The sequence below is a fragment of the Homalodisca vitripennis genome, chromosome 1 (genome assembly GCF_021130785.1).
Source record: "Homalodisca vitripennis isolate AUS2020 chromosome 1, UT_GWSS_2.1, whole genome shotgun sequence".
Taxonomy (NCBI): domain Eukaryota; kingdom Metazoa; phylum Arthropoda; class Insecta; order Hemiptera; family Cicadellidae; genus Homalodisca; species Homalodisca vitripennis.
Genome location: NC_060207.1, coordinates 107,466,634 through 107,479,709, shown reverse-complemented (window position 1 = coordinate 107,479,709; position 13,076 = coordinate 107,466,634). Strand labels below are relative to the sequence as shown.

General features: G+C 36.9%; 1 protein-coding gene across 1 annotated transcript in view; it reads right to left on the bottom strand.

The window, feature by feature from the left end:
• Positions 1-13,076, bottom strand: part of LOC124368851 (protein zyg-11 homolog B-like) — a 46,615-nt gene that overhangs the window by 18,474 nt on the left and 15,065 nt on the right. Inside the window, 2 exon segments of the mRNA XM_046826301.1 lie at positions 1,246-1,453; positions 7,473-7,598. Coding sequence (XP_046682257.1) covers positions 1,246-1,453; positions 7,473-7,598 — 334 coding nt within the window.

Here is a 13,076-nt window from a genome sequence, read left to right as displayed (position 1 = left end):
TTTTGGAGGTCAAAATCACAGTTTTAGGGTCAAAATCATGTTTTTAATGTACATACACTCCAGCATTAAAGTTTTTTTTTTTAAATCCTGAAAATCTACCCAATTATCTCTAATTATTGTAAAGTTTTGGCTTAAAAGTTGATAATTTGAATGAAATTTTACAAAATTCACTATTAAAATGTGATTTTAAAAATCACTAATCAAAATTGTTCTATAATAAATAGAAAAATCTAAATATTTCACCAGAAATTGTGCTGATTTCTGTCAAATTTTAGTAAAAATCATTAATTTTTCAAAGTCATAGCTAGTACATTTTTCCTATATAAATGGAGTGCAAAATAAAATATCATGTCCCTACTGCAAAAAAGAAGTTTTCGAACATCATTATAAGACATTACAGCTCAAAACATGCCAAAAACAAAGAAATTTACGAGAATGAATTGAATTATTTAAGGAAATGGCTAAAGAAAATCAAATTGTTGATCACGAAAAGATGTACAATATTGAGAAATTGAGAGAATTATAGAAAAATTTTAAGGAAAGTAAGAAAGATCTTAATCTATTTAATGACGGAAAAATTCATTCAATCGCCGAAAAATTATCTATTAAAACTAACGACAAAAACAAGTCTGAAATCATAGAGCAAATAGATAAAACTATTAAAAACAACAAAAAACCTGCTGAAAATATCATTAATGTTGAAATTTTAAATTCTTTACATGGTCTTTTCAAACAATAAATTTTAATAAATCCAAACAAAAATTTCATGTCAATTTACAAATATCTATCAATAATAATAAATACATTAGTGAGTTCTCAATTAACAAAAAATGCTCACAAGACCTTGTGTAAGATGTTTATGTCATTTTTACAACTCTGGAGATTTAACAGATCATTTAGAAATTTGTAAAAATCATGAAGTTTGTAAACCAATTATGCTATATCCAAGTCAAACAATTAAATTTACTAATTATCAAACGAAATTTAATCATTCTTATGTTATTTATATGGATTTTTAAAGCATATTAGAGAAAATTCCGACATGTAAGAATAATCCACAAAAATCGACAACAAATAAGATTCAGAGGCATATTCCTTATGGTTTTACTCTATATTTAGTATTGAATGTTACGAATCGCATGTATAAACCGATCTGTTATAGAGCCAAAAATGAAGAAGATTTGTAGGCGACAGTAGAGAGGTGATAAAAAAATTACGTTACATATGTAATAAACAACGATGTACCTAGTATGCTGCAGATAGCAACACTCATGCGGTTCATAGAGGGGTCTTCAAATGCGCACAGAGAATCTAAGACGAGTCTTGCGCAGCGGTACTTCTGTATTGGTACATCCTGCAGGATTCTGTCACTACACAGTGTTAACAGAGTATTCTTCTGTAGCTGGTAATGGTTTGGAAAGTTCTCCATGGCAATCAAGGAAAGTTCTACCACCTGTTGTGAGATGAAACAGTTGTATAATCAAGAATTCATCAACTTTAATTTCACTAAATCTAAACATGACAATGGACAAAGTCTAATAGAAACCACAGTCTGTTTGGGTTGTTTATATGCAATTATAGAATATTTATATTTCATTATATAACAAATACATAAAATGTTGTAAACTGTTACATTTTGAAACATAAGATGATAATTTTTAACCCATCTAGAACAGGAGAGAATATAAAATATTAGGAGTTGCCCGTGCCTTTGCACGCAACTTCTTAGGCCTTGCATTTGTATGATTGAACTTCTGGTTTCAGTGAATTATATTTCCGACGCCAAAGTTAAGATTGCCTTGTTGCCACAATCAAGAAAATCTTACAAAAAGTGTAAATTTATGGCCATTGCAATTTACTCTGGTCTTAATATTTTTTTTTTATATATAGTGGATTTTGCCTCGTTTCCCGATCAAAAAAATTTGTATATACATTTGAGAAGTCTACTTCTATCAAAAGACAACTAGATGGGTATTATAAAAGTCTTTAAATTTATAGTGACAATTAGATAGTAATTTTGTCTTTTGTATCCGATACTTAATACGAGGGTCGTCCAGAAAGTAAAGAACGATTGCGCATCACGGGCGGCGCAGTTCCCCCACCACCGCGGTAGATAGCTTGTTCGTTAGCCACACCTTCTGCCTCAGTGTGAGCTGAGTAGCGGTACCGTGAGGTCACGTTTGCGTCTCCTGTGAAAGTTTAAAATGGCGGCGTTAATTGAAAATCCCGCCAAGTGTGAACTGCGTAGTGTGATACGGTTTCTGAATGCACAGAATGTTCGACCTATTGAAATTTATAGGCAAATTAAGGCAGTTTACGGTGACAATGCAATGAACGAGTCATCAGTGAGAAAATGGTGCATTCAATTTAAGGAAGGTCGAACTAATGTGCACGACGAGGAACGAAGTGGAAGGCCGTCACTCGTTACTGACGAGTTGGCAGCGAAAGTTGATGGAAAAATTCAACAAAACCGTCGTTTCACTTTGAGTGGTCTAGTGGAATTTTTTCCACAAATTTCAAGGTCGCTTTTGCACGAAATAGTGACTGAACGTCTTGGTTATCAGAAAATGTGTGCTCGTTGGGTGCCAAAGATTCTTACTGATGTCCACAAGACTAAACGGATGGGAGCAGCTCTTGAGTTTTTGACTCAGTATGACGAAGAAGGTGATGCGTTTCTTGACCGCATCGTAACGGATGACGAAACTTGGGTTTCCTATCGAACCCCGGAAACAAAGCTCCAGTCAATGGAATGGCATCACTCGAATTCACCAACAAAAAACAGGAAAGAAAAACCAAATTTGAACACCAGGAAATTGATGGCAACAGTTTTTTGGGACCGAAAAGGCCTAATCCATGTGGAGTTCATGCCGAGAGGCGAAACAATCAACTCAGAGGCCTACATCGAGACCTTGCATCGGCTTCGCCGCGCTATTCAGAACAAACGACGCGGAATGCTGTCGTCGAAAGTGGTGCTGATCCACGACAATGCTCGGCCTCATTGCAGTGCACGAACCAAAGCAGAACTCAATTCTTTCAAATGGCAAATCTTCGGACACCCTCCGTATAGTCCAGATCTGGCTCCGAGTGACTATCACTTGTTTCCAAAGTTGAAAGTGTTTTAGGCAGAAAAAACTTTTTGGGTGACGAAGACCTCAAAGAAGGAGTAAAAACGTGGCTTCATTCCTTGGCGGCAGAACAGTATAACGTCGGTATAGAAAAACTGGTGCCACGCTACAACAAGTGCCTTGACAGTTCCGGCGATTTTGTAGAAAAATAGAGTAAGTTTATAAGTATTTATAAATAAATTTTCATGCTCTTATCTTTTGTTTTTATTGACTTATAACAAAACGTTCTTTACTTTCTGGACGACCCTCGTATATGCTAAAAATGTGCAGTTTTAACCCTTTCCGCTCGGAGCGGTAATGTTAGAATGTCCACAGAGATCGGATGGGCAGCAGTATTGGCCACTGCCATTTCCTCTAGCGCGCGCATTTATTTTTAAAGTTGCCGTCCTCAGAGATCGGATGGTCAGCTGTGCTGTCCGTTGAATAATCCTACTAGCGCTCGGATGGACAGCAGCGTTGACCACAAGTTATAAACTCTTTTTTTTTATTCTGGCGTATTTTGTTATAATACAACGCATTAATATCAATCAGCTGTTTCATTACAAAGCTTGGAAATTGATCATCTGGTCAATATTGCATTCTAGGCTTTCGTTTTAGCGCGCTTTTAACCACATTGTCACTAGTGAGTTAACCTACACGCATTATTTGAACGGATAGTTTATTATTCTTAGTATTGTGCAATTTTATTAAATATTAGTGTAAATGAAGTATTGTAGATATCAGTGTAAATATAACTGTAAATAAAAGTTTAAATTTATCAGTATTAATACCTGGTTTTACTGGTATTATTATTAATTACTGGTATTAGAGCTTGTTGGCGATGTAAGGAACACAAATAAAAAAGGAAGACCATCCCAATTGCAAGACATTTCCCGACTAAATGGGAAACTTCATCCACCATATCCTCTTGAAGGTAGAAAAGTGAAGGATTGCGTCATGTATAGCAGCAAAGCACAAGGCGGCACCAGGAAAAGAGTGAAGTTTCATTGCAAAACTTGTGAAAATGAGCCCGGTCTTCACATCGGTGTTTGTTTTGAAAAGTACCATTCATCTCAGATATTTCAACAAGATGACAACTAGCCTGCAGTTAAATTTATATTCGGAACAATAATAAGCTGTTCAATTTTATTTTTTATCATGTTATAATTATTTACTGTCACATTTATTAATACTCATTGTAACTCATGTTAGTTTATAGAAATATAACATTTCCATTGTAATACTTTTCGACTACATTATTATTTACCTTTGGACCTTTAAATCCATTTAACTTTTTAAAAGGCACAGTATCAATGACGCGGCGAAAATAAATCCGAGCTGGTGGGGACGCAACAATGACATGGCTGCTGTGTGCACGCGGCCGCCATAGTGGACAGCACCGCTGCCCATCCGATCTGAGTGGACAGTACGCGCTAAAATAATATGAGCCTACGAGAAGCCATATTTGGTCAGCACTGCTGCCTATCCGAGCGGAAAGGGTTAAATTTTCTTATCTGGATATTTTTCATTATGTTCTCAACATCAATTTTCAGAAAAGGTTGATGTAAGAAGTGTTGTTAATATCAAGTTTTCTCTATGCTTTTACACTATAAATTTCAATAAATTGAAAATGGTGGTTAAATTAATTACGTATATGGTTATGCTGCCATAAAACTAGGTTTACACAAAACAGTTATTATATTTAATTGGCTCTTTCAATTAATATTTTGAAACTTTAGTGAACAAAATGGGATTTTTCGCTACTTTAGAGACCGGTAGGGCATAGCCCGGAGAGATTTTCGAAATAGGAACAGGCCTATATTTATATCAGGGACTCTAAGAATTTCAGAGTACAATTGATTGAATAGTTTATGCTTTAAAGCAAAACAAGGACACTTTCGCATTTATAATATAATTAGGATTACAATGAATATGGTTATATGTTTTTTTAGATATTTACGATGATTCAAGAGATCATCTCTCATTAACTGTGATCCCACAATGCCCCAGGACCCAGTAAAACTTACAAGGTTTGGAAACAATCCCAGACTAATTTTGAGGTGATCTGGGTGGAATCAAGAGCAGTCAAAGCTGCTTAGCAATCCAAGAATGTCATGATGTTGATTGTGGTAGCCCTTCCTCAATCATAGTGAAGCACAGGCAGAGATACCACAGATTTCTGCCTGGAATATAGAATATTGAGGGCCAAAGATTTGCAATCAATGCAAATTCCTGTCCTTTGATTGACTATACCCTTTCCATTCAAGACAGAGCCATCAGTGTAACAAACCAGTTGAGCCTTTGTGTTGAGAGGCATTTCTCTTACAATGAAATGCCATATTCATTAGTCATTCTTTATTTGCACATTACGTATTATATGGATACAAGGTACACAATACATGTGCATAAAAGGTCAAAGACATATATCAATCTGCACTTATAACAGCCTATAATATAATACACCAACAGATAATATAATACAAATAAATAAAAAAGATAAATTAAAATATTAAAACCTATTAAAAACAGGAGGGTGCAGCGAATTAGTTTCAGCTATCAGGCATGTACTCATCCAAGGAGTAATATGTCTCTTTCACCAACTTTTGCCTTTAACATTTGTTTTTGATTAAGGCAAGCAAGCGATATGGGGAGGTATTTTGATCAAACATTTTAAAGGCTTATATGATGGGGTTTTTTTAAATAAGGAAAGATTATGGTGGGGATACAGCAATTTTGTATTGTTGCTTGTATTAAAGTGGTGTATAGAGATAAACTCGTTATATAAGGCAGACCTATCACACACTAACTTTATGACTTCATAACATATATTCCTGTTAGTGTCAAAACCTCAAACTGTCTAAATAATGGTTGACAACTAGTTCATTTATTTTTTGAGCAATTGTTCTGATTACACTCTTCTGTACCACAATTCTAAATGTGTGAATGATTTTCTAGTTAGTTTTTATGAACAAGTCATGTAATAATTGTTCTTATATCAGTAAGGTTGTGTCATCTGCATATAAAAATAAATTTCTAGTAATTTCATAAAACATTGTTACAGATTAAAAACGTACTGAAGAGAAATAAAATCTATAGCGTAAACACATTTGCAGGAGGGTAAAAAGCGCAAAAGTAATAAATATAGGCTCGCTAGGCTCATTGCAACCTATATTGTTGCGGATATCTCATCGTTCTAGCACCAGTACCAAGCAGTCCAGAATCTGTTGCAACATTCACGTTGTTGTGACAAATCCATTGGGGACATCCCACTTCTAGTTATGATGTTAAGATTTGTTGCAATGGTCATGTTGTCACAACAGTTCCTGTGAAAGATTCAACTTCTTTGTTGTTAAAGTTTCATAACAGTTTCAGTTACAGTGCGACACGACCAGGCAGTTCCAGTGGCAATGACCCACATCTACACTTTATCTATTACATGTCTCAGTCATAACAGACAGGTGTATACTAATTATCAAGTTATTCTTAACCCTTCGTACGCGTTAAGCGGTATATATCGCCGATCGTAATTTCCCCGTAGCGCGCTAAGCGGTATAATTCGCGGTATCTCTTAAAAACGTATTATAAATATTTAAGTTCCACGAAATGCCGTCAGAATGTGCATGAGTGCTTCTTTTGTCTTCCATTGTGATATTGGTGGAGCGTGACACATCAAAACTGCTGTTGTCAGTCACAACATCTAATTTTTGTTGGCCGTGACCGCCTGCGCGCACACTCGGCCTGCCGTCTCTACGTTCGGAGCGGGTAAACTCGCTCTTGAAAACAACAGTTGAACGTGCATTGTTTCTTTAGTAACCTAACAGTGGAAAGGCTCACTTTATGAAAAAAAAGAAAAAGGAACAGCTAGGTGTGTCGTGTGTTTGAAGAGAGGACTGAGGAAAGAAACCATTTATCTTTGCAAGACATGCAATACCAAGCCTGCTGTCCATCCGGCTGACTGTTTTGAAGTCTACCACAGTCAAGCTCAATTCTAAGTGTGCAATTTTTTAACTGTTTTGTGCCTTCTAATTTAATTTTTAACAGTGTACCAAATCCAAATTATTTTGTTTTAAACTAATATGCATCAAGTCTTAAAAAATTAAATAAAAAAAAAAAATTGAAATTACTTGAAAACTTTTATTATATATTTATGTAAATAATGAAAATAATTTTTTAACATAACATGTGTTTTTATATAGTATTTAACCAATATGTTCAATAAAAAAATAAACTTTAGAAAAAATAAAAAAATTTAATTAAGCGTAACAGTAGATTTTTCTACTGATTATTTAGCGTACCAAGGGTTAATTAAATTGTACAGTCAAGCAGGAGCAATCATCTGTACCAGCTATGCTACAATATAATACATACCTGAGCTAAGACAGAAGGATGTATCCTAGTTGCCAAGTCACCCTTAGTTAAATTGTATAGACAAGCAGTAGCAGCCATCTGAACTCCAAATGCCTCTGGGTGCTGTCGCATTCCAGGCAACACTAACTGAAAACATAAGATTTTTATAATCTATAATTTAAGTTGTGCTAACAAGATACAGGAGTCCGATTATCTGAGTTGTTAGGATTACCTAGATCATTTTAAAATATATTAATAACCCTTATTATGTTGATGATACTAGGTGTTTTTTTATGTGCGAGGGTGTGGAACATTGTAGCGGCTCGTTTTTGGAATCTTATATATCTTTTTGTCTTTATCATAAATAAAAAAGTTCATATATTTCTTTGACACATTCACTGTAACTCTTTAATAAGTGAGACTGACAACTCTCCCTACTATTTTGTGCAGTAAGGTGTCTGTCGCAGTCAATGCATTCGACTGCTGTACAATAACTGTCTACACGTATTACATGTAGTTAACATCCTTACTGCTACTCTATACTGTATGAGACTCACTACTCTTTACTATTCTGTGCAGTAAGGCGTCTGTTGCAGTCAATGCATTAAACCGCTGTACAATAACTGTCTCGACGTATTACATGTAGTTAACATCCTTACTGCTACTCTATACTGTATGAGACTCACTACTCTTTACTATTCTGTGCAGTAAGGCGTCTGTTGCAGTCAATGCATTAAACCGCTGTACAATAACTGTCTCAACGTATTACATGTAGTTAACATCCTTAACACGTTCAATGCGGTTGCGGTAGATCTACTGCACGGCTGCCTCGCGCCAGGCGCGCATGACGTAGATCTACTGCACAGCGCCATTGTTTTAGAAACCCAGTCAGTGTGCTCTCAGCACTCGTCGTGTATGGTTGTCCGTTTTGCCGCTCGTGGGGATATACTTTTCCCGCGTTTTTGTGGTCACCGTTCTCAGTTAGCGTTTTGTGGTTAGTTTTTTAGACTACTTCAAATTTTACTGTTTTTGTTGTGTGTTTAGTGTTATTCTTATAATACAATAGACATGGATTTTGCCTCCTGGAACTAGTGGAATCCAGAATAGACGTCAGTTTGTGGCTAATAGTGATTCTGATTATGAAGACGACCCTGGTGTCCCTGGTTATGCTCCGGACCTCGACGATGAAACAATACGAGACTGATGAGTCAGAGGTCGAAGACCCAGACTATGACGTAAGACCACCACAATGGAGTCCTCAAAACTATAGGTATGAAAGATGTACCGTTTACAAAAGAGGAAAAGTTTTAGTCCCTTTGCCTAATGAGATTACCCCCAATCAATTTTTTCTTGTTGCTGGTGGATGTGATTTTTTTGGAGGGCATTGTGGCTACTACGAATAGATACGCGTTGGAGTTATTCTGTGGACCTACTACAAACCCCAGGCTCACGAATCCATAAATGGAAAGACATTACCGTGGAGGATCTCAAATGTTTTTATTGGCCTATTGCTGCACATGGGAATATTACAATTACCCCGAATACAAGACTATTGGAAAACTTGTAAGCTGTTTTCAACGTGCTTCCCCAAATTCATGGCCAGGGACAAATTCATGCTTATTTTTCGATGCATTAATTTTGAAAGGTACCCTAACCCAAACAACAGAGCTTCTAAAGTACAGTTTTCTAATTGACTACTTCAACAATAAAATGGACTCAATTTATTATCCTCAAAAAAAAGTTTGTGCATTGACGAGGGAATGGTTTTATGGAGGGGACGGTTTGTACTTTTAGGCAATATATAAAAGGGAAACGCCATAAGTACGGCATCAAACTGTACAGTTTGTGTGACCCCCATGGCCTAATACTTCGTTTTTTTTTATGTATTGCGGAGTTTTAGATGATTACGGTGGTAAGGGGCATGCAGCCAATGTTGTATTGAAAGCTGATGCAAGGGAAACTCAATTGTGGCCACAATTTATTTATGGATAATTATTATAATAGTTTTACTCTTGCCTCAAGCCTGCTCCGTAGGAATACATATTGCACTGGAACTCTTCGGCTGGACAGAAAATACGTATCTCCTGAAGTCAAATCGGCAACCCTGAAAAAGGGTGAAACCATCGCCCGCTACGCCGAAAGTGTTGTTGTCGCCAAATGGAAAGACAAACGCGTTGTCTCTTACATATCCACTGAATTTGAAAATGACATGGTGTGAATTCAATTAATCGAGGTGGTTTGGAGAGACTAAAACCACTACCAATTGTTCAATACAACCATTTTATGAAAGGCGTGGACCGCAGTGACCAAATGATGTCATATTATCCTTGCGAAAGGAAAACACTGCGGTGGTATAAAAAGATTTTTGTCCACGTAATTCAGATGATGTTAGTGAATGCACACTATCTCTATAACGAAGTTCGCACATCAAGTGGAGAAAACAAAATGCCATTGTACGACTTCCGTCTGGAGGTTATTGACAAGCTACTCCCGGACGTTCCAGAGCCTCCTCGACCTCTGAAGCGCCGCCGCGTCCCCCATGTACCCTCACGGATTACAGAAAAAGTGGCTTGTGGAAAGAGAAGTAAACAAAAGAGGTGCAGAGTTTGCTATGCAAATGGCAGAAAGAAATACGTGATGTGGCAGTGTTTTAGAATGTGATGGACAGCCTGGGTTGTGTGTCCCACATTGTTTTTGACCAATTCCATGACTAATGAAGCGTACCTTGGGGAGGATGGTTGGGTTGTAAATAGTAGTTTTTAGTGTTTTTTTATCAATATATTTTTAGTTATACTAAGTGATTTGTTCCCAGTATTATTATAAAACAATCGTTAGTGGTCTGTTTTTCAAAAACAATAAGGAAAACGGTGCGCGCTTCGAAGAGAGACTGGCCCCAGGAGCGTGTGCGGTAGATCTACTGCACGTTTTCAAAATGGCGAAATTCGGCTCTTTTGGTGTTTGATGACCTTTCTGTACCAACCCGTGTCACAACAACTAAATTGTAAGTGTGAATACTAATAAAAAAAAAATTTAGCCTCTAGCAACATACATTACTTAATTTTTTAGCAGCGAACGTGTTAATGCTACTCTATACTGTATGAGACTCACTACTCTCTACTATTCTGTGCAGTAAGGCGTCTGTCGCAGTCAATGCATTCAACCACTGTACAATAACTGTCTAGGTGTATTACATGTAGTTAACATCCTTACTGCTACTCTATACTGTATGAGACTCACTACTCTTTACTATTCTGTGCAGTAAGGCGTCTGTTGCAGTCAATGCATTAAACCGCTGTACAATAACTGTCTCGACGTATTACATGTAGTTAACATCCTTACTGCTACTCTATACTGTATGAGACTCACTACTCTTTACTATTCTGTGCAGTAAGGCGTCTGTTGCAGTCAATGCATTAAACCACTGTACAATAACTGTCTCGACGTATTACATGTAGTTAACATCCTTACTGCTACTCTATACTGTATGAGACTCACTACTCTCTACTATTCTGTGCAGTAAGGCGTCTGTCACAGTCAATGCATTCAACCACTGTACAATAACTGTCTAGGTGTATTACATGTAGTTAACATCCTTACTGCTACTCTATACTGTATGAGACTCACTACTCTCTACTATTCTGTGCAGTAAGGCGTCTGTCGCAGTCAATGCATTCAACCACTGTACAATAACTGTCTAGGTGTATTACATGTAGTTAACATCCTTACTGCTACTCTATACTGTATGAGACTCACTACTCTCTACTATTCTGTGCAGTAAGGCGTCTGTCGCAGTCAATGCATTCAACCACTGTACAATAACTGTCTAGGTGTATTACATGTAGTTAACATCCTTACTGCTACTCTATACTGTATGAGACTCACTACTCTCTACTATTCTGTGCAGTAAGGCGTCTGTCGCAGTCAATGCATTCAACCACTGTACAATAACTGTCTAGGTGTATTACATGTAGTTAACATCCTTACTGCTACTCTATACTGTATGAGACTCACTACTCTCTACTATTCTGTGCAGTAAGGCGTCTGTCGCAGTCAATGCATTAAACCACTGTACAATAACTGTCTAGGTGTATTACATGTAGTTAACATCCTTACTGCTACTCTATACTGTATGAGACTCACTACTCTCTACTATTCTGTGCAGTAAGGCGTCTGTTGCAGTCAATGCATTAAACCGCTGTACAATAACTGTCTAGGTGTATTACATGTAGTTAACATCCTTACTGCTACTCTATACTGTATGAGACTCACTACTCTCTACTATTCTGTGCAGTAAGGCGTCTGTCGCAGTCAATGCATTCAACCACTGTACAATAACTGTCTAGGTGTATTACATGTAGTTAACATCCTTACTGCTACTCTATACTGTATGAGACTCACTACTCTCTACTATTCTGTGCAGTAAGGCGTCTGTCGCAGTCAATGCATTCAACCACTGTACAATAACTGTCTAGGTGTATTACATGTAGTTAACATCCTTACTGCTACTCTATACTGTATGAGACTCACTACTCTCTACTATTCTGTGCAGTAAGGCGTCTGTCGCAGTCAATGCATTCAACCACTGTACAATAACTGTCTAGGTGTATTACATGTAGTTAACATCCTTACTGCTACTCTATACTGTATGAGACTCACTACTCTCTACTATTCTGTGCAGTAAGGCGTCTGTTGCAGTCAATGCATTAAACCGCTGTACAATAACTGTCTAGGTGTATTACATGTAGTTAACATCCTTACTGCTACTCTATACTGTATGAGACTCACTACTCTCTACTATTCTGTGCAGTAAGGCGTCTGTCGCAGTCAATGCATTCAACCACTGTACAATAACTGTCTAGGTGTATTACATGTAGTTAACATCCTTACTGCTACTCTATACTGTATGAGACTCACTACTCTCTACTATTCTGTGCAGTAAGGCGTCTGTTGCAGTCAATGCATTCAACCACTGTACAATAACTGTCTAGGTGTATTACATGTAGTTAACATCCTTACTGCTACTCTATACTGTATGAGACTCACTACTCTCTACTATTCTGTGCAGTAAGGCGTCTGTTGCAGTCAATGCATTAAACCGCTGTACAATAACTGTCTAGGTGTATTACATGTAGTTAACATCCTTACTGCTACTCTATACTGTATGAGACTCACTACTCTTTACTATTCTGTGCAGTAAGGCGTCTGTTGCATTCAACGCATTAAACCGCTGTGCAGTAACTGTCTAGGTGTATTACATGTAGTTAACATCCTTACTGCTACTCTATACTGTATGAGACTCACTACTCTCTACTATTCTGTGCAGTAAGGCGTCTGTTGCATTCAACGCATTAAACCGCTGTGCAGTAACTGTCTAGGTGTATTACATGTAGTTAACATCCTTACTGCTACTCTATACTGTATGAGACCCACTACTCTCTACCATTCTGTGCAGTAAGGCGTCTGTCACATTCAATGTGTTAAACAAATGTAACATTTATAAATCTTATGCTATATTATATTATTGTAATCTACATGTTTCTATGAAGTGAACTATATCATAATATACAATGCTTTACAATTAATATGTATTATATAAAAGTAATAATAATGAAAAATAAAAAAATA